The 22,465-nt window shown below is 33.7% G+C and overlaps 1 protein-coding gene across 1 annotated transcript; it reads left to right on the forward strand.

Moving 5' to 3' along the window:
- The first annotated feature begins 1,907 nt into the window (after positions 1–1,907).
- On the forward strand, positions 1,908–4,060 carry LOC121795760 (protein FAR1-RELATED SEQUENCE 5-like). The gene is made up of 3 exons (XM_042194353.1): positions 1,908–1,961; positions 2,852–3,614; positions 3,790–4,060. Exons 1-3 carry the CDS (start codon positions 1,952–1,954, stop codon positions 4,058–4,060), a joined length of 1,044 nt encoding a protein of 347 aa, XP_042050287.1. The 5' UTR covers positions 1,908–1,951.
- The last annotated feature ends 18,405 nt before the right edge of the window (positions 4,061–22,465 follow it).

Below are 22,465 nucleotides of genomic sequence, written 5' to 3' on the forward strand. Positions count from 1 at the left end.
AGTTGATTAATAAAATTCAACACTCATCTGTGATGGATTTTTTCCATCGAAGATCGTTTGAGAGGTAAAAATGCAACTTCATTATTTTTCCAAATTTTCATTTAGTTTCCGTAATTTTCTTTCGTTTCATTTTCAGTCTAGTTTTCAAGTGGAAGGGCTTTCATTATAATACAACTTGTCTGGCTAATTAATTAGTACTCCCTCCGTCTCCTATTAAGAGTCTCATTTCTTCATGCATGAGTTTTAAGAAATGTTATAAAACACGGGTAAAGAAAAGTTAGTGGAATATGAGTCTCACTTGTATAGTTTTAAATAAAATGTGAATGTAATAAGTTAGTAGAATGTGAGACCCTATTACCTTTTATATTAAAAATGAACCGGGACTTTGTGGAGGGACTAAAATGAAAAAACGAGATTCGTATTTGCGGATAGAGATAGTATATCTTTAGAGATTGTAAAGTTTAAGAATATTTTCTTTTGAATGAGTATATTTAAGATAATTACATCTTGGTTATAATATTACTACCTCCATATAAAGGAACAGTATAAAATTAGCTATCTAGTTATTTATAGCTGGAGCACATTTATACATACCGGCCAGCTTTATAATCATTGATGTTGTTAGGAGCAATGTTAACTTGGAAGACAGACATAAACATTTAATCATTGTTCATCCATTTCCCATGCTCACAAACTTTAGCCTTATGGTACTTGTTTTCACTAACCAGTGTAGTAAGTTTGATAATAGAATGAATGGATATAAGTATCTTTTATTTTTGATTAATTAATTTTAAATTTATTGATTATCATATTCTTAAATAATACTATGAAATTTGTGTGCAGTCAAAATGAGACATATACTACTTCCTCCGCCAAGCATATATACTCCATTTTAATTTAGCATATACAAACTTGGAACAACTATAGGAGTAAAGAATTAGTGAAATGTGAATTTTATCTGAATTTTGTAATAAAATAAATTAGTAGGATGTGATTTATCGTAAATGAGATATAATGAATCAATGATGAACAAATCAAAAATAAAAAAATGAATGCATATTATTAGATGGGGGAACTATGCATTTATGTAAAAAGATACTCGAGGAAGTATATGTGTAAGTAAAAAGGTTTAAGCTTGGCGTGACATTAATATGAATTCATCCTAAGAAATTTTTTAAAACGCAGATCATATGTTTCATTTGTTTGATTTGATTTTCATCGAAATAGTAGGTCGGAATCGAAATCTCGTTATTGATGTCGGATTCTAGATCAGTGTGCCTCCACCATGACCATCCCAAAAGTTTGGTAACATGAGTAGAGGGGGATCATTAGGGTGCCACTATAGTTAGAGTAACAACGTACCAACAACTTCGTGCTGCCACGTGACACGCTATCCTGCAATATTAGGGGCGTATCCAGCAATATCATAATAGACGTTTTAGATGGATTTCTACTGATTGCATGATAGTACTTCGTATTGTTGAGTATTGCATTATTGTCTATAATGCAAAATAACCAAAGACAAAAGCAATCTATATATATATATATATATATATATATATATATATGTATATATATATATATATATAGGGATGTATTCATTTCCTTTTCTCATATTTTCTCCTTTTTCCTTCTTGATCTCAACCGTTTATTTTCTCCATCCAATGGCCGAAAATTGGGGAATTAAATTTTACTTTTTAATAATGTTTAATACGCAGGAGGGTATAATAGAGAATCAATTAGTAGGTGGTTATGGAAATATCCATGATTTACGCCATTCATGATCTTGCCTTTTATTTTTTCACACGCAGTTAGACGCATGTTTGCCTGCTTCCATCTTTGCAAATTTAATAAAATTTGTGCGACGTTGCAATTGTTGACTCTCGTTTGCCGGATTCTAGGGCGTTCCACATCAAATAACGGCGTTGCTGCAATCGTTTTCCCGTCAAATATGGAAGAAGGTAATTCAATTGTTTTGTTCTCCATGTGCGTGTAGATGTATAGGTATAGGAGGTATGAATAATAATTCAGAACCGTAAATCTGACTGTGCTGCTTATTGGGCACGTATTGAGTGTGTGTTGATATATTGGGAAATATATTTGGGCCGGTTTCAGTTGTCTTCCGTTACGGTTCTTGGCATGGTTTAGCTCTCGGCTTCTCCGTTTTAAACGATACAAGTAATGAACAATTTGATGAAGTCTAATGAAAAATTTTCTCTATATAATTCACAATAAGTGTGCTGCGCTGTATAGGGTATAAATATCGGGTTATAGTATTGATGTTTATCACACGTGTGTTGTGTCCCGTTAGGGTTTAATAATCCTAGGGGCTAGGGTATATTACCAACTCGTTAATAAAAACATATAAGAGTAGCTTGAGGTCGACACTGCATTAATCTCGTAAGATTCCACTGTACATATTGCACTTTCTAAAGTTTGTTTAAATAATGCACCCAATGAGTATTTGTAATGCATTGGAATTGCTGTATAATGCATAATAAATCAACTAAATATGGCTTCAAAAATATAGGGTTTAGGTTAAACGAATATTTGAAGGACCGCGAGTATGCCTTATTCCTTTAGGTCTTAAATATAGGTTAGTAGTTTTGATGTTGTGCACACGTTTCATGTTTCACGTAGGGGTTAATAAGCCTAGGGGGTAGGCTATAGTACGTGCACATAAAAAACAACGTTCAAGAATAATGAGCGTTTGACGTATGCATAAATCACGTAATTGTCGAATGTAAATATCGTACCAATTACATTATGTAAAATCGTCCATTAATTGTCAGCATACTACATTGCAAAGTTTTACTTTTATGGTGACCCCTTTTCCCCCTATTCTGTACAGTGGTTGTTGTACCTGAATGTTCTCCCGAGTTGAAGCCTGTGGTTGGTCAGAAATTCCAATCCTTGGACTTTGCTTTCGCTTGCTACGAGGTATATGCTCGAGCTGTTGGATTTGAAACGCGCAAACAAGCTATGAGGAAGGTTGACGATGTCACGACGTGGTATCGTGTTGTATGCAATAGGGAAGGAAGGAAGAAGGGTGATGAGGACGACCAGTTGAATGCCCGTTCTGGTTTCACTATAAAGCGTAGGAAGTTATCTAAGCGGTGTGGTTGCATGGCTAGCATATCGTTTAGGTTTTTCTCGAAAGATTGCTTGTCAGGTTACATAATTGAGGAGTTCAGTGAGAGTCATAACCATCACATGGTTGAAACGGAACATCAGCATTTCATGATGAGTAATCGCAAGTTGGATGATGTACATCATAAATTCATCCTCGATTGTTCCAAGGCTAATATAGGACCCACGCTCACATTTAAGGTGTTGAAGGAAATTCTTGGTGGGTTTGACCTAGTTGGTTGCACTGTTGGGGATATCAGGAATGCCTCACGGGACATCAAAGCATACGCACAGGGATTTGATGTGCAAATGGTGTTGGATGATATGGCTAAGAAGAAGGAGTTGTCTGAGGCGTTCACCTATCACTACGAAGTTAACGAATCCGACCAGTTGGTTGCCCTCTTTTGGTGCGACGGTTTGATGAAGCAAAATTACCACATGTTTGGTGATATTGTCAGCTTCGACTCCACGTACAACACAAACAGGTTGAAACTAACTACTGTGTTGTTTACCTTGTAGTTTAGTGATATGTTCTCTATCGTGTGCATTATTACTTTACCTCAATGCATTATGCACCACCACAGTTTGCATTATTCAAGTCAACAATTGCATTATGATCTGTTTACATTCTCTGATGCCATGTTTACACGATTTATTCAGGTACTGTATGATCTTCACCCCTTTCACTGGAAAGGATAATCATGGTAGTCCTGTGACATTTGCGGCCGGATTGGTGTGCAGCGAGAAAACCGGGGCTTTTGCTTGGTTGTTCAGACATTTTGTAGATTGTATGGGTGTAGCACCCAGGATGATTGTGACCGATCAAGATTTGGGTATGAGGTCAGCGATTGAAGAGGTCCTAGTTGGCACACGTCACCGAGAAAAGTTTCACCAATTTAAAATTCAGCATCATATGACAGAGAAGGTTTGACGCATCCATCAATAAAGACTCTGCTTCAGAAAAAACATATAATGCAAAAAGTATTTCCTATAATGCGTTGGGCAAAGCAAATAATGAACTTACTACCATAATATCACATATTTATCCATATAATCATCAACCTGGAGCTTTGCTTGTAATGTGAGTCAAATAACAAATACAATCAACAAATCTGTTGTGCTTCATATTCTCCTCATTATACTCTTTTATAATGCAACTAAAATACGAAATAATGCAACCATACTACGAAATAATGCATTTTGTACACCGAAAAATGCATCCATATTACACCAAATAACTAGTGACCAATATCAAAAATACATTACATCTTCATAATGCACTATATATGATATATAATGCGCAGTACCCGATATATAATGCACATTATAACATAAATAATGCATAACATAACCATGTGCATACTGTGACCGAGTCACAACACGTATTAATGCATATTATCCATACAATAATGCAGAATTCATGAAGCATAATGCACTGTCCACAATAGATAATGCAAACATTTGATTGTGCCTAAGTGCAGTGCTTAAAAAACAACCACCCCAATAATGCAGATGTAATACACACAAAGACTAGTATACCATCTCAAGGTCAACCACAAACTACACCAAATGCATAAATACGGATTCATAATGCACCTCCCCCACCAAACAATAACAATATGTACACTTTGACAGAGTTGCTAACGCCACAGAATCAGTACCCGTATTACTACATCATATCAAAAGCATAATGCAAACATTTGGTTACATAATGCATAGAACAACATATATAATTCATAAGTACAATACTACCTGAATCTAGTCAGTTATAATCAGCACAGCCTACATAATGCATCATATAAAGCACATAATGCCACCTACATATAGCCACACTGCATTACGCAAACATGGAATAATCGTACCACAAAATCAACATATAACATATTGAATTCCAAAAGCAGCGCCACAAATTTACCTGCAACTTGGGATGGTTGTGAATGGGGACGTCCTCGCTTAGGCATATTCTATCTATCTGGCAATAACGAAATCAAAATTAAAAACAAACAATGCTCGCAGAACCAGATTAAATGAAACCCATTCGGATACAGAGCAATGTAATCACAAACTATAGGACACAGTCGGCCATCAAAATTCCTGCTTTTACACCCAAATCTATAAATTCCGGTGTGAATTTATTGTTATGCCACATTTGTCGCTGTTTCACGGTACAAGTGTCGCACAAACGCAATTAATTAAGCACAGAAACATACCCTGATGCCGGTAGGGTTTCGCTGTTACGAACGCCGGCGGTCGCGCGATGTAATTGTGACTATTGCGGTGGATTACTCTAACCGGTTGCAATTTTTCCACAGATCTAGGGTTTGGGAGAGTCGATAGTGGCGACAGTGGATATTTAGCAGATTTGGTGTCCGGCGTTTAATGACGAGAATGAAGAGTAGGAAGTTTCAAATCTCGTTAATTGCGGCCTTTCCATATTCTGGCGGTTTTAGTATTGAACAATTACTATTTTAACCTTGTAATGCACATACAAAGGTGCCATAATGCAACACGGATACACATTGGAATAGCCAATCTGGACCGTTGGTTTAGTAGATCTGACGCCTCAGAATGAGAAGAAGAAAGGATATTTTGGTTGAAAAGGAGAATAACAGGACCCTATATATATATAATATATATATATATATATATATATATATATATATATGGATGTATTCATTTCCTTTTTGTATCTTTTGTTCTATTGTTCTTTTTAATCTCAGCTCCACGATTTTGTCATCCGATGGTTAGATTGATGTCACGTGTCATTTAATAATGCAGATTTGTAGTTGAATAATCCACACCGACTAATAATGCACCATTATAGTGTAATAATGCGGATTTTCAGTTGAATAATGCACACCGACTAATAATGCATCATTATTGTGTAATAATGCAGATCATCACAACCATCCAATTCAAGGATCCAAGGGATGTGATTAAAAAGAAGCTTGGACTGAAAAGCTACGAAGGACCTTAACATACCCCTATATATATATAAAGGATGTTGATCAAAACAAGTATGGTTTTAAATAAAGAAATACATGTCAAATTTTAGCCATAGGATCTGGCGAGATCATCTTGATTTTAAATGATCTGATGGCTCAATTAATTCATTAAATCTTCTTATTTTATTCAATAAAAATCCAATAAGGTTAATTAAGTAATTAGCTCTATCACGTTGGTTATGGCATCTCCTATAATCTTGCCATTCCTCTTTCCACTATCAAAGTATATGCGTGAATTATGAGATAAATTTCTTCAACTGCATCTTCTACGTATATTCATCTTCTTCAGCCACTGTAACATCAAACTTCCATTATAATTGTTTCAGATTATTATTTTCCATTCTCAAATATATATCATCGTCGTTGGAAGATCATAACTCCAATCGCGTTCCAGATTAGTCTGTTCAATTTTATATTCTATATCATCATCATTGGCAGATCCCAAACTCCAAAAATGGAATCCGACACACATTCTACTTCGCACGTAGATAATCAATCATATTCTGATGACGTTGTTGGGAATACATGTTATGGTCATATTTTTTATTTTCATTTGTTTGTTATTCTCCGATTCACATATTTGTATCTGTTTATGTCATCGTCTTCGTTTATATGAATCTTTTTAAAAATATTATTTGATCGATTTGTCCGCTATGATTCGATTTCTGTATAGTATGACACATTTTAGTTTAAGATAGTTGATAAGTTGTATGCCGCGATTTCATCCTATTATGACATATTATCATTCTACATCCAGTAGATGGAAGCTTGTCTTTAATTATCAACTTTTTTTGGTGTTTTCTGATTATGATTTATTACAGATGTAAATACACCAGAATGCCCTATAGAACTTAAACCATTTGTTGGTCGTATCTATGTGGTTAGTTCGTGAAGCAAGCAACAGATTTTTGCCGATGGCGTAGTAATGTCTACAGCACAAAAGAAGAAACTAATAGAGAACTTTTATTGGGTAGAGGCACCCCAAGAAGTAGATGTTCACCCACCAGAAGTCGTCAGCACGAAGGGATCTGGTAGTAGAGTTCCCACAAGAGTGGAGAAGGCTTTGAAGCTTAAGAGCAAGCCTTTGCATCAATCCAAGAAATGTCAGGAGTGGGGTCACCGCGATTCAAGGAATTGCAACAAATTCAAAGAGAAAGAAAAGTGGCGGTCTAGAATAAATACTGAAGTTTGATACTATGTATTCTCTTTTTTAAAGTAACGTCAGTTTAAGTTTTTTATTGGACTCCATTTTATTTGCATTGTCAGGTTGTTTGAAATTACTCAGTTCGTTCAGATTTGTATGAGGCATCTTGGTACTCGGTAGTTTTATGTAATGACTCGAATATTGGATTATTATGACCCAATTTACCCATAGGTTGACATGACCCAAATATTCATTTAGTATGACCCAAAGAATGGTTAATGCTTGGGTTATTGTTTGTGTATTCTTCGCCCGTATTAATATTGGGTTTTTTTAATATGTCAAAAATATGAGAATAATCGTGTATTTTACTTCAGTTTGTTTGATACGAACATTTCGATCAGATTTGTATGACGCATTCTGGTACTCCTTGGTGTTATATAATGACTCAAATGTTGCTTTATTATGACACAAATTAACCATACGATGCTATGACCCAATGTATGAGTTCTCATATACTATTATTTTTTGGCCTGATTATGCTCATAATGACTCTTACATGCATATATTATAACATGAACATGCATATTTTGAAATGACCCAAATATACATTTAATATGACACAAAGTGTATATATTATGTCTTTTCAAGTTTAACTCACCTCAGCTCATTTTCTATGCTATTATTTTCATGTACGGATTTGGTATTTGTTTTAACATTTAATGTCTTGTTATTCTCATGATGACCCTAAGCTGTGTTTTCTATTACTTAAATTGATTCTGGGGGTACTCACATTGACGGATTCGAATACCGTTTTCCTGGTATACCTATGTATTCTGTAATGACTCGAAAATTTAATTAGTATGACCCAAACTGGCAACAGTATTGTGACATCCCTAACCCGAAACATGCATAAATTTGCATATTTATAATGTTATTTGCATAAGTATTTTTTTATGCATATAAAGTATATGCGTATGAGTACTTTAAATATTAAATAATTAACTTTAAATATGTGTGCATGTGTACACACGTAACTTTTACTAAAAAAAATGAAGGATCACATGTTTAACACATATTCTATACGTGTACAAATTAAATCCATACAATTGCATGCATGTTATAACACTTGTCATAATTTTAATTGTTTAAATATCTTGTATTGATCGAAACACCCAATTTATGAATATATATAAATGTTTGCCATATATATATGTATTTTGAAATTGAAGCTGAGCCACACATGTATTGTTTTAGCATGATATATTTAAGTAAGTTAGACCGACATCTTAGTTTATAAAAATAGAGGAGATGCACTGTAATATTACAGAAAGGGAGAGATAAACTCAAAGTGATTATACGAAGAGAAAGAGTTGAGGGTTTAAGTGATTTAGCTGAAGAAAGAAGAATGAGAAAAAGAGAAGTACTAAATTCACGGCTATATATGATTGAGGGCGGTAGGTAGATCAGGAGGCAGAGTTAAGGGTTCGATTATTGTCGCCATCAGGTGTGTATAAATCACACTTTTAGTTTTACATGTGTTATGTGGTTGATTGTTATATGTTAAATTGGAGTGAATTATTGAATTATATGGTGTGAAATTGATATGATTATGAATTATTTGATTTTGATGGTCGAATATGATATGATTATTTGATTGCTTAAATGGACATGTTTGTTTAGATATATTGGATAGTTTGATGGAATATGATATGGATATGTTATTGGTGCAAAAGATATGTTTATGATACCGATTATGTGAATCATTGGATTAAAGAGGATCTGTGACGGTTTTGCCCTGGATCTGAAATCACAGTGGATATATTGGGACCTTTGGGTCAAACATATTGGGACCTTCGGGTCAAACATATTGGGACCTTCGGGTCAAATACAGAGGGACCTATGAGTCCAATTACAGAGGGACCTTAGGGTCATAGAGGAATCCCGGGCAGATACCAGGCTTGACTGTTACAGAATAATAAATTGAATAGAGTGGCATATACATATGAATATGAAATGGTTTGTTTTTAAATTATGATATATATTGTTTCTGATTATATGTATTGATAAAAGAATATGCTTGATGTTTGTATCATGTGAGATTAAAGGTGGAAATTTATATATACTGAGTTGTGGCTCATATAAACCACTAAATTTTTCAGGAATAAGATAGCAGTAAAGTTTTGACTGACATGGGTCATAGGAACTCCACGTGTTATTAGGTTCGGCGGCTGACGCATATTGGCAACCTTCTCCTCCACATCATTTTGCATGTAGATAAATGTATAGTATATAGAGTGGTGTGAGGGTTCCACTACTTTACATGATATTTTGAAATATGTATCGGATAAGTGTTGGTTTGAACTTATATAATATGGGTGTTCTATGAATTAGACACGTGTATTGATTGTTTCTATGATAAGGGATTTATTTATTATAAGAGTATACGTCAGAGGGGTTTAGGTGTGACAGTTAAGGTGGTATCAGAGCAGGGATAAGGATCCCGCTGGGACATTGCATCCATGCATTCCGTATGATACGTATTGGTTATAAGTTTCTTTGCATTTGTATTATCATAAACATATCTCACTGAGGAGAGAAGGGTCAGCCGCCCTGCATCATCAATTAATTATAGAAGCATCTCATATACATGTTGCATCATATGGTGATTTCCAGTAAATACATGGACCAATGATGGAGCAAAAAGGTAGCAATTTTAGAGAACTCTGAAAAATGGAATTGTTGACTTTATGAGACTACTGATCCGGCCGAGGCTAAGATATGGTCGAAAAGGATAGAGAACATGTGTTCAATCAGATGTGTTGTATGTCAGAAGAACGTTTTGATTATACAGTGTCTCTTCTTTGAAGCAATATTTACTATTGGGCAGAAACAGTCCCACAATCTATGATACAACCTCTAGTACTCAGTTCAGATGATTTTCCTAGAGAATTTAATGATAAATATATGCAAGAAGTGTATTGTGATGATGAAGTAAAGAGAGATTCTATCTTTAAACAGGAACTATATTTGTTGTTGATTACGAGCTAGCATTGTTTCAGTGTACACGGTTTATCTAGACTGCGTGGTGTGAGTTAATTCAGTTGAGCTGCCAGCGAATATTGATTCTCTTATTCATACACAAATTTGATATTATCATGGGTATAGATTAGTTGTCACTTCATCGAACTAAGGCAGCTTGTCATGTTAAAGAAATGGTAATATAATCATCGAGACGAGATCGAGTGATATTTAATGGTATCGACCAATTGCAACTTGTCTTATATTAGCTAAATCGACTTTTCAATTTATTCAAAGTGGAGATTTGCCTGGATTAGCACCTGATAAAGAGACAAAACTTCACTATTGAGTTACTACCAGGTACTGTATCTATTTCTATTCATCCATATCAAATGTCTTGATTAGAGTTTCAAGAGTTAAATAAATAGTTACAAGAGTTGTCAGACAAGAGATATGTATGACTCAATGTTTTACTTTGGAGAGCACCAATAGTATTTTTGAAGAAGAAAGGCGACACACTGCGACATTATATACACTATTGGAAGTCGAATCAAGTGACTGTGAAGAATAAATATCTATTACCGAGAATAGAAGACTTATTTGATCAATTCCAAGGTATGCAACTGTTTTCGAGTACTGATTTTCGATCAAGATACCATCAGTTGAAGATAGCTAAAGAGAATATTGCAGAAACACCATTTTAAACTCAGTACGACCATTATGAGTTTTGGTTATGCCTTTCAAATTAACTATTGCACCTAAAATTATTTATGGCATTGATGAACGAAGTCTCTCAACCATTCCTATATCACTTAGTGATTATTTTTATTGACTTACGATTATATTTCACGAAGTACAGATGAGTATGTTAATAACTTGCAGTCAGTATTACAAGTTTTGCGAGATAAACATCTTATTGCAAGGTTGGGTAAGTGTAAGTCTAGCTAGATCATATGGTATTATTGGGACACATGGTATCAGGTTGAAGAATAGAAATGGATATACAGAATATTGAAGTATTTGTCAACTGAAAATGATTCTCGATTATGGTTCAATTGATGAAGATGTTATTACGGAAGAGTTCTCCTCTTATATGGTCAAAACAGTTTTGATGAGTTGAAGCATTGATTGACTATGTCGTCTATATTGGTTATTTCCACAGGTACATGATATTATGTTATTTACAGTAATGCACTGCAACATGGATTTGGTTTTCTATTTCTGATCTGGATTTCTATTAAAAAAAATGGAAAGTTTATTGCTTATGCGTCAAGGACAATCACGAGTACATGAAGCTTCTTATTCTATTTTTAATCTGGATTTAATAGTGTGGTTTTCCTTTGAAGATTTGGCATCATTATTTGTATGGAGGACTACGTCGAATTCTGGTTGATCACGAGAGTTTGAAATATTTAAAGAATGAGAAGGAGTTGAATATGAGACTAAGACATTGGATGGAGTTTCTTACAGAATATGATTGCACCATCGAATACTATCTTAAGAAGGTGAATGTTGTTACAGATGCTTTGAGTTACAAGTCAAGCAGAGTGATTACATATATACAAATATCATTATTAGAGTATTATTGTTGGTCGAAGAGGAAGAAGAAACTCGTAGAGTTTGTTTCAAGGTGTTTGATATGTCAACAGGTTAAAGCAGAACAATGTGTACCTACAGGTTTGTTGAAGCCTTTAACTATTCTAGTCTCAAAATGAGAACACATTACCATAAATTTTGGTACAGGGTCACCGACAGTACATTTCTTACCTATAAGATGGCGTTGTTCGTTATATCACTTAGCTGAAAAGTACGCGAAAGATGCAGCACGACTATATGGTATTCTATCTTTTATGTCTACTGGTCCGCAATTTACTATCTATGGAGACATGATTATATTTTATTAATATTTTTCACCCTTAGAAAGATGGTAAGTCAGAGAGAACTATAAAGACGTTGGAAGAAATGTTTTGTGCTCGTGTTATTGAATTTCAGGCTTCAGGGGATGAGTATATTCTGTTGATAAAGTTTGCGTATACTAACCAGTTTCATTTATGACATTGTATGAGACATTGTATAGTAGAAAATGTAGAAGTTCTATATGGAGATTCTAGAAATGTCAGAGATTATTCGAGAAACTGTCCAAGATTGACATTATTAAAAGCAGATTGAAAGCGACATGGGATAGACAGAAGAGTTATAAAGGTAAGTTGAGTCCTCGTTATATCGGTCTGCATGATATTGTAGAAAGAGTGGGACCATTGACATACAGTTTAGCATTACCTCCAGAGTTAGAGCAGATTCAGAATGTTTTCCACGTCAGTATGCTTCGACGTTATCTATCTGATCCTTCACATATTTTGAAAGATACTGATATACAGATTTCTGAAAATCTAAGTTACATAGAGGAACCAGTTAATATTGTAGACCGACAGGTTAAACAATTGCGAAGAAAAGAGATTCCAATGGTAAAAGTTATTTGGCAAAATCACGGAGTCGAAGAAGCGACTTGGGAAGCTGAAGAAAAAAAATTGAGAAAGAACTATCCACATCTGTTTACGGGTTAGTGATTTTATTAGATGCATTAACTCATGGGGAAAGTGAATTTTGCGGACAAAATTCTTAAAGAGGGGAAGAATTGTGACATCCCTAACCCGAAACATGCATAAATTTGCATATTTATAATGTTATTTGCATAAGTATTTTTTTATGCATATAAAGTATATGCGTATGAGTACTTTAAATATTAAATAATTAACTTTAAATATGTGTGCATGTGTACACACGTAACTTTTACTAAAAAAAATGAAGGATCACATGTTTAACACATATTCTATACGTGTACAAATTAAATCCATACAATTGCATGCATGTTATAACACTTGTCATAATTTTAATTGTTTAAATATCTTGTATTGATCGAAACACCCAATTTATGAATATATATAAATGTTTGCCATATATATATGTATTTTGAAATTGAAGCTGAGCCACACATGTATTGTTTTAGCATGATATATTTAAGTAAGTTAGACCGACATCTTAGTTTATAAAAATAGAGGAGATGCACTGTAATATTACAGAAAGGGAGAGATAAACTCAAAGTGATTATACGAAGAGAAAGAGTTGAGGGTTTAAGTGATTTAGCTGAAGAAAGAAGAATGAGAAAAAGAGAAGTACTAAATTCACGGCTATATATGATTGAGGGCGGTAGGTAGATCAGGAGGCAGAGTTAAGGGTTCGATTATTGTCGCCATCAGGTGTGTATAAATCACACTTTTAGTTTTACATGTGTTATGTGGTTGATTGTTATATGTTAAATTGGAGTGAATTATTGAATTATATGGTGTGAAATTGATATGATTATGAATTATTTGATTTTGATGGTCGAATATGATATGATTATTTGATTGCTTAAATGGACATGTTTGTTTAGATATATTGGATAGTTTGATGGAATATGATATGGATATGTTATTGGTGCAAAAGATATGTTTATGATACCGATTATGTGAATCATTGGATTAAAGAGGATCTGTGACGGTTTTGCCCTGGATCTGAAATCACAGTGGATATATTGGGACCTTTGGGTCAAACATATTGGGACCTTCGGGTCAAACATATTGGGACCTTCGGGTCAAATACAGAGGGACCTATGAGTCCAATTACAGAGGGACCTTAGGGTCATAGAGGAATCCCGGGCAGATACCAGGCTTGACTGTTACAGAATAATAAATTGAATAGAGTGGCATATACATATGAATATGAAATGGTTTGTTTTTAAATTATGATATATATTGTTTCTGATTATATGTATTGATAAAAGAATATGCTTGATGTTTGTATCATGTGAGATTAAAGGTGGAAATTTATATATACTGAGTTGTGGCTCATATAAACCACTAAATTTTTCAGGAATAAGATAGCAGTAAAGTTTTGACTGACATGGGTCATAGGAACTCCACGTGTTATTAGGTTCGGCGGCTGACGCATATTGGCAACCTTCTCCTCCACATCATTTTGCATGTAGATAAATGTATAGTATATAGAGTGGTGTGAGGGTTCCACTACTTTACATGATATTTTGAAATATGTATCGGATAAGTGTTGGTTTGAACTTATATAATATGGGTGTTCTATGAATTAGACACGTGTATTGATTGTTTCTATGATAAGGGATTTATTTATTATAAGAGTATACGTCAGAGGGGTTTAGGTGTGACAAGTATGACATTATGGAGTAATTCACACAAATATGGCATGTTTGACTATTTTTACGGTTCTCTTTTTTTTTGCTAACATGACCATAACACGCATAGAGTATGACATAAAAAGGGAGCTCGTTTGACACAAAAAAATGACTCGTATTCATATATAAATTGAAGAAACAATAACATTAAATGCCATTTCTAAAACACCATCCAAATATGTAAAGCTGAACTGTTCAAACATCCTTAATTTAAAATAGTGGTAAACTATAAAAATGAAACAAAGTTTAAGTCTTTTGATTTATGACATAACAACTGCTTAAGATATGTAGTTTGCTATCATTTTTTCAATGTCGACCTTCGCGTTCTTGTAATTCAGCTGCATCAACATTTTCTACCACAGTACCTGTACAGATAAATGAAGTCATTCTTATTCTTTTTAGGGCATAATAGAAAGCATGACCTAAAATGAACTAAAAATGACATCCGTATTTTTCAAATCCAAATTTTTAAATTACATACAGCCTGTTTAGACAACACAAAGGTCATTCTTAATATGTTTTTTATGTAATGATATTAAGCATGCTCTAAAATTATGTAAACAGAAACTAACAATGACTTAAAAAAAGTACAAATGTTGTGGAATAACCTGAAACAATCCATAACACTAAGCTCTGTTCATTCCAATTTTTAAAAAATAAAATTGCAACAATCAATGTTTCTGAACTATGACACAAAACAGTCAAAGCTATGACCTCATTCATTATTTGTGTAGCTTAGCACATTAACTTTTAACAGCCTATGAAACATCCACTACGACAGTCCGAGTATGTGATCCTAAGTTGAACTCAATTTGTAGACAAAATTCATTGTTTCAGTGTAGAAAACCATAATAACCTAGTACTACATGATAATAACCTAAAAAATAACACATTAACCTTGTTTTGGCTCATCGTTTCCAGTCGCCTTTTCATCTGACGTGTGTGGAATAGTTGAAGTCGCTGTTTAGGAAGACAAACACCAACAGAAAAGATTTGTCAAATGAAAATTCAAATATGATCCGAACAGAAATGACCCAAATATTTTAGACAACATACAATTTTTCGTTGTTAATTTTGGCGGTACCAACACAAAAGAACACTATGTCGGTTCAGATTGCACATTCTCAAAAACTAGGGATTTAGAAACCCTTGCTAATCTTTTCCGTCATCCTTCGCTGCTCCGGCCGAGCGTGTATCCACCATTGCTGAAGAATCGTCGGTGAGGAGAGTTTTGGTTGATTGGAGAAGCGAGAGATAGAGTTGATTAGGTTTTGGGTTTCTGATTTTGGATTTAAGCCGTTTGATTTGGGTGATTTCAATAAATGAGTGATTTTAGTATGTGCAGTAAACACTACCATTAAATCCGCCCACTAAAAACGGTAATGACGGTTCCTAATTTACCCCTCACATGACATAAATCGGTCTTATTATGACCCAACAAAAACGAGGAGTCATTCCAGATCGTGGCCATTCATCTCCAGATCTTACGGTCCATTTTTGGTCTGTATTTCTATACTTAGGGGATTCTTTTGGAAGATTAAAACCATATATATATATATAGGGGAGCGTTATTCTCCTATTCATCCCTTAGATCCTTTATCCTTCTTAATATGGGCCGTTAGATCTCATTCATCAACGGTCCAGATGATCTGCATTATTACACTATAATGGTGCATTATTAGTCGGTGTGCATTATTCAACTGAACATATCCATTATTACACTATAATGGTGCATTATTAGTCGGTGTGCATTATTCAACTGAAAATATGCATTATTAAATGACACGTGGCACCAATCTAACCGTCGGATGACAAAATCGTGGGGCTGAGATCAAGAAGGAAAAAGGAGGAAATATGCAAAAAGGAAATGAATACATCATATATATATATATATATATACTGCAACTGAAACATTATATGCCTATACTGCAATACTTATCAATCTACACTGCAATCCACATATTACTATCATGCAATCTGTAAACGCCTACTAAATAAATATTGTTGGATACGCTTCTAATATTGCTGGATAGTGTGCCACGTAGCAGCACGAGATTGATGGTACGTTGTCACTTTAAGAAGGGTTGTCATCTTAATACAATCCTATGAGTATATTACCAAACTTTGTTAAAGATTTGCTGCAGGGAAAAAAGGTTATCATATTTTGTTGGATTACAAATCTATATTAAATGTTGCCTAATTTCAATTTGTTAAAGATTTTTTGGAATGATCTAAAAGAAAATTTGCGCGGTCGGGCTTAATTTAAGGCGGACAATATCAAACTAATATGCAGTCGACGATCCTAACAAGTAGTGTCAAAGCCGAGGTGGCTTGGGTCGGACCTGAATTACTCATATTCGAGTTGGGCCTAGGATGACTCAAGTTCAAGTCAGACCCGTAATGTCTTGATGTGTCGATTACGTTCTCGATGCGTGGTCTCAGTGTAACAGGGTGGCTTGGGTCAAACCTATAATGTCTTGATGTGTCGGGCCTTAGATGACCAAGGGATGGGACCCTGAATGACCCATGTTCGAGTTGGGCCCACGATAACTCATATTCGAATTGGGCCCATGATGTCTCGATGTATCGACTGCGCCCTGATGTGGTCTCGATTTGAAGGGAGATTTGTTGATTTACAAACCCATCCCACATCGGATGAGTGAGACAAATGGGAAGTTATATATAAATGTTGTCCAATTCCAATTAATTTTCAACCTTTTGAGGGTGACCCAAAAATAAATCCATGCAGGCCGGCTTGACCCAAAGCGGACAATATCAAACTAATGTGCAGTCGACAGTTCTAACAGACTTGAGACTATGAGATGGCTCACAATGTGAGGATGAGGTTGGCCTGTATATTAATGAGACAGATTGCAGTTGTAGTATGAGATCGGGTCAAACTAGGGCTGGGTAAAAATACCGAAATACCGAAATACCGCCCTTACCGTATCGAAAAATACCGAAAATACCGGATTTTCGGTATACCGCAATTTTCGGTAAGGTATCATACCTTACCGATTTATTTCGGTATGGTAACGGTATGAATTTTCATATACCGAGGTATACCGGGGTATACCGAAAATACGATATATACCGTAATTTTAGGTATATACCGAAAATATGGTATATAACATAATTTTCGGTATATACCGATATCAATATATGCCAAATTATATCAAGTAAATTCATACTTTTACCAAACAAATAAATATTTACATGTAGAAATCAAATCTTGCCTCATTATAGTTGTGGGTAATCATGTAAATATAAAATCAAATAAACTCAATTTGGAAAACTTGATATCGTTGAATCAATTAGTTTCAAACAAATATAAGATTTTAGTTAAATTAGTTCCAAACAAATATCGTTGAACGTTATGTGATTGCGTGGAGTTTAATTGTTGCAGTTTTTTTATTGAATATGTTTGAGTTTGATTAAATTTCATGTTTTCTAAGTATTTTTGAAATTTTATTTTCATTTGTGATTGTATTTAGAATTATTTTCAAAATAATGATATTTTGGTATGTCGTATTGCAGTCTGATATACCGTAAAACTTTGGTATACCACAAAAGTACGGTATACCGAATTTAGATATGACATACTGAAAATAAGGTATGGTATCGATATTGAAATTTGTCATACCGAAAATAAGGTATACCGAAGTTCGGTATACCAAAAATTTTGGTAAGGTAAAGGTATGATTTTTTCTCATATCGAATTTTCGGTAAGGTATACGGTATGATGGTTTCGGTAAGGTATACCGTACCTACCCACCCCTAGGTCAAACTGCATGAATGTGTGCAGCCTTGTCAGTAGTTGCGGATTTAGGACATAATGGGGCAGCCGACCCTCGGATAGTTCAGAGAACTTAATTGTCCTTTAAAGGCTAGGCGGAAAACACTATGATCACTAGTAAGTGTAAAAGTACATTTCTTGCCAATTCATACTTATCTCATTTTGTTATTTTGATTTATCCGTCATTATCATTACACTTTTATTAAATATAGTATATATATCTCACATTCCATTAAGTTGTTTCATTCACCATCGTTGTAAAATAAATAAATATATATGTGGAATCACATTTTATTAATTTTTTCTAAACACACATTTTATACTTACATTGCTTTTTAGTTTTATTTCTATTAATTTTTTCTAAACACACATTTTATACTTACATAGCTTTTTAGTTTTATTTCTTATTTAAAAATAATTTTATCTTCATTCGTCCGTAACAAATATTCATAGTATGTTTCGATTTTAGTTTATTTGTAAAAATGAGTCTATTTTATTTATAGTGTTTTCTATCTATAAGATAAACTTCATTCTCCTCTCTCCTACCCTACCAAACTTTGCATTAAAGCATGTCTTAGTATTGGATGGAAGGAGAATATACTTATTCTATTATAGTACCAAAATTTAACAGTACAGTATATATTGATTTAGAGGCGCACAAAAAGAAACGTCTTATTCTTATCGACTCACTCTTAACTCTTCTTTTTTATTTTATGAGTGTAGATTCGTAGACATAACCTTGGTTTCAAATAAGATTGCGTTTGATCATTGGATTTCCTTTTACGAATTGGTTCATCAAAAAACATTTAAAAATATTTGTGCTACTTCGTCCCATAACATTTAAAACAAAAACGATATTCGCTTTAGATATAAATTTGAATACCCTAATTAATTAAAAAAAGAATAGGATTTTTCATATTAAAAGTGGGGAAAAGAGAAATGAAGTCCCGACATGGTGATTGGGACTCTTCATATAAGTGTAGCTGCTTTTTTTTCTAGTAATTCACACTCACTTGCAATTTACAAATTTGTGTGTTTGCATTTGCATTTGCATTCGTATTCAGAAGAATGAAGATGATATCGCCTTCTTCCCAAGTTGCTGTCTACCTTTTCTTTCATTATTTTTAATTTGTCGGATTTCTTAAGACAACCTTATTTCTAAATAACGACTCGTGTTTTTTTTTCCAATTCAGACAAGTTCAAATTGCGCCTCGCTGATATAATTCTTTACTTTTTTTGTGCATATATTGAATTGAAGGTTTCGTGATCTTTCATTTCAATTAAATGCAAATTGCACTATACAGGACAACATCACAAAACAAATTGAAATAATATGCTTTGTTCACTACTTTTTAATGTACTACTATCGATTAATTACATTAACTCATAAACGTTTTTAATAAAAAAAATTTGGTAATGAATCCATGACGTTTTAGGGGAGTATAAATCATTAAGCTCTGAGGGTCAATGGATATTTGTCAATATAGAATATTTGATGAGCACGACATATTACCAAAATAATTAATTACTACTATTTGGGAATATAAATCTAAGAAGAGGAGCAGTCCAAAATTTATGGGTTGGGATGATGGATAATGATTAGCAGTTAGTTAGTGACTGAATCACAGGTCCATACCCTTTTTGAATTTTAATTATAGTAATCATAAAAGAGGACAATTAGTGGATCCTATGCGGTCTATTTATATTTATAATAATCTCTCTCTTGAAACCTCTCTCAAGATAAGAAAATTTTAGGAAAATGGCAAAAGCAATTTTCAAAAGGGTCCCGTTTTTATCATTACATGTTAGATCATATCATTTACTTTTTGTAAATAAAGAAGCTTTAGTTTGCGATGTCGAAATCCCATCATCCACTCTTCCAAGTGTAACATCATATTTGTTGAATACATTGTTTCAATAATTTATAAGGGGCAATATTTCAGTAGCCTATTAGTTATCAAAGCTTTTGCATAATTGATTGAGTAATATGAAAAGTTGGAGAAATTATAAATTAGGAGGTTAATATAACAAAATCTTCCATAGTTAGAGATCTTAAGTTCAAATTTAGTCTACGTGTTATATAGGAGTATCTATATATATGTAATTCTAAAAAGAATATATTGTAGTAGAGTTGATAATTTTTAATATTGCGTATAATTAAGACCATGAACAAATAAGGTAGTGTTGATGAGTTTTTTTAAAATTTAAGTTACAAAAAAGGAAAAGAAAAAATTAATGCCGAGGATATGATTTTGATGTTAATTCATTCTCTATGACTATAACACCACACACACTGACACACAATTATGTTTTTTCACAAGGGCCATAACCAGGAATTCAAATTGAAACCAAAGCATGGATTTCTAAATATGAACATTGTCAGTTATTTATAAATCGCTATAATTAATTAATTAATTAACCAATATCTTTAAAAGATCTCCAAAGTTAATCATTGATGGCACCATTGGATAAAACAAGATTAACAATTTAATACTATGTTGTTTTACCATAAAAGGAAATTAAAGAAAAACATGATTCCTTTATCATCAAAACTTTGCATTTGTTTGAATAATATTAGCATGACAAATCTGCAATCTTGTTATTTGCCTATTCTAAGAACAGTAATTCTGATTACTAAATGGTAAAAAAAAAAGAGGAAAAGAAAAGATGAAAATGAAATAATGTCCACCGCTACAGCAGCCCATAAAAGATAAAGTTGAAAACAAAAAAGCTCATTATGGTGTTTTAGAAGATTGAAGTCTTTTACATTGTATGCGATATTTTATGATTATGTTTTTCCGTAATAGAAACCTAAATTCCAAATCTTTAATCATAATCTCCCAAATTCACTCTCAAACCCTATTATTACCAATGACTTGTGTGGTTTGCCAATTTGGAAGACAACCCATCACTCCAATCACTCATCAATCCTACTTAATTAAATTCACATTATCTTAGTAAAAAAATCTAAATTCCACTAAGGAATTATATGCTCTTCCAATGTAGTTCACCTAATAACTTGGCATGAGAGGTTGTTACTTTTGTTATTTTATTTATAAAAAAACATCAATGTACATACACCTACAACAACCCCAACGTGAGTGCGCATACAATTTTGTGAGTGGGTAAAATTCAAAATTTCAACTTTTCAATTATATCATCATCACTCCTGCAACTAATTTTTGTTTCGCAAAAGTTGGTAAGGAGATTGCTTACAAACTACACAAGACTGCATGCATTGTCACGCCTCAACAAACATTAAAGAATAAAGTGATCAATTTTGAAAATCAAATGATGAGAAAATTTTTTATTCAGAGGGTAACCCCAACCAAGTTATTGGGCTTTTAATTACAGACCATTCATAGTGATTTTTTTTCCCAAACTACTATCAATTTTCAATCATAATCCTCTAGCCAACCGGGTTTCGGAATATATTGACATCTATGGCTATCAACACTAGCAAAAAAAACAAGGATATCTAATCACTACTTCCCTATACAGAGTCTTCCTAATAAATTTCAATTTTAACTAAACTAAATGAGTCGAGTGGCCATGACTAATTTGTCATGGAGTATTATTACATGGGAAAATAAAAGTGGACTTATATTGAGTCATAAACAGAGACAAACAAGATAATGGCTGAGAAAAGATATTTCAAGCAATGGATCGCCCTAGTATATCAATAAGTGCAGCATCACATAACATTTAGAGGCAAACCACCAAAACATATAATTCTGGGGAATGCAGGTGATAGAAGAAAGTAAGAGCCGCGGAAGTGACTGCATCAAGCTGTTGATTTTACTGGGTTTATGGTATAAACCACCACATCAGCCATGTCAGGGCTCCTCACTGAGTACTGAAATATCCAACCATGGCATGCACCTGCATGGATGCCATTCTTATCGACTGCAAAAACGCCTCCGACAAAATCAGGGTATTTCCTTGCAATGGCATCTTCAGCAGCAAGCTTAGGTTCCATGCCTAACCTCAGACTCTCCACGACTTGATAGCTACAAGAATAGGGCAAGATGGTTTAGCTCAAGCATTGTGAGAGGGTTTACAGGTTTACTCCAGAGCATAATCCTAATTTAGAATGTGTGTATCACCATAATGCTTTGATTGATTGA

This window comes from Salvia splendens, chromosome 3, assembly GCF_004379255.2.
Source record: "Salvia splendens isolate huo1 chromosome 3, SspV2, whole genome shotgun sequence".
NCBI lineage: Eukaryota > Viridiplantae > Streptophyta > Magnoliopsida > Lamiales > Lamiaceae > Salvia > Salvia splendens.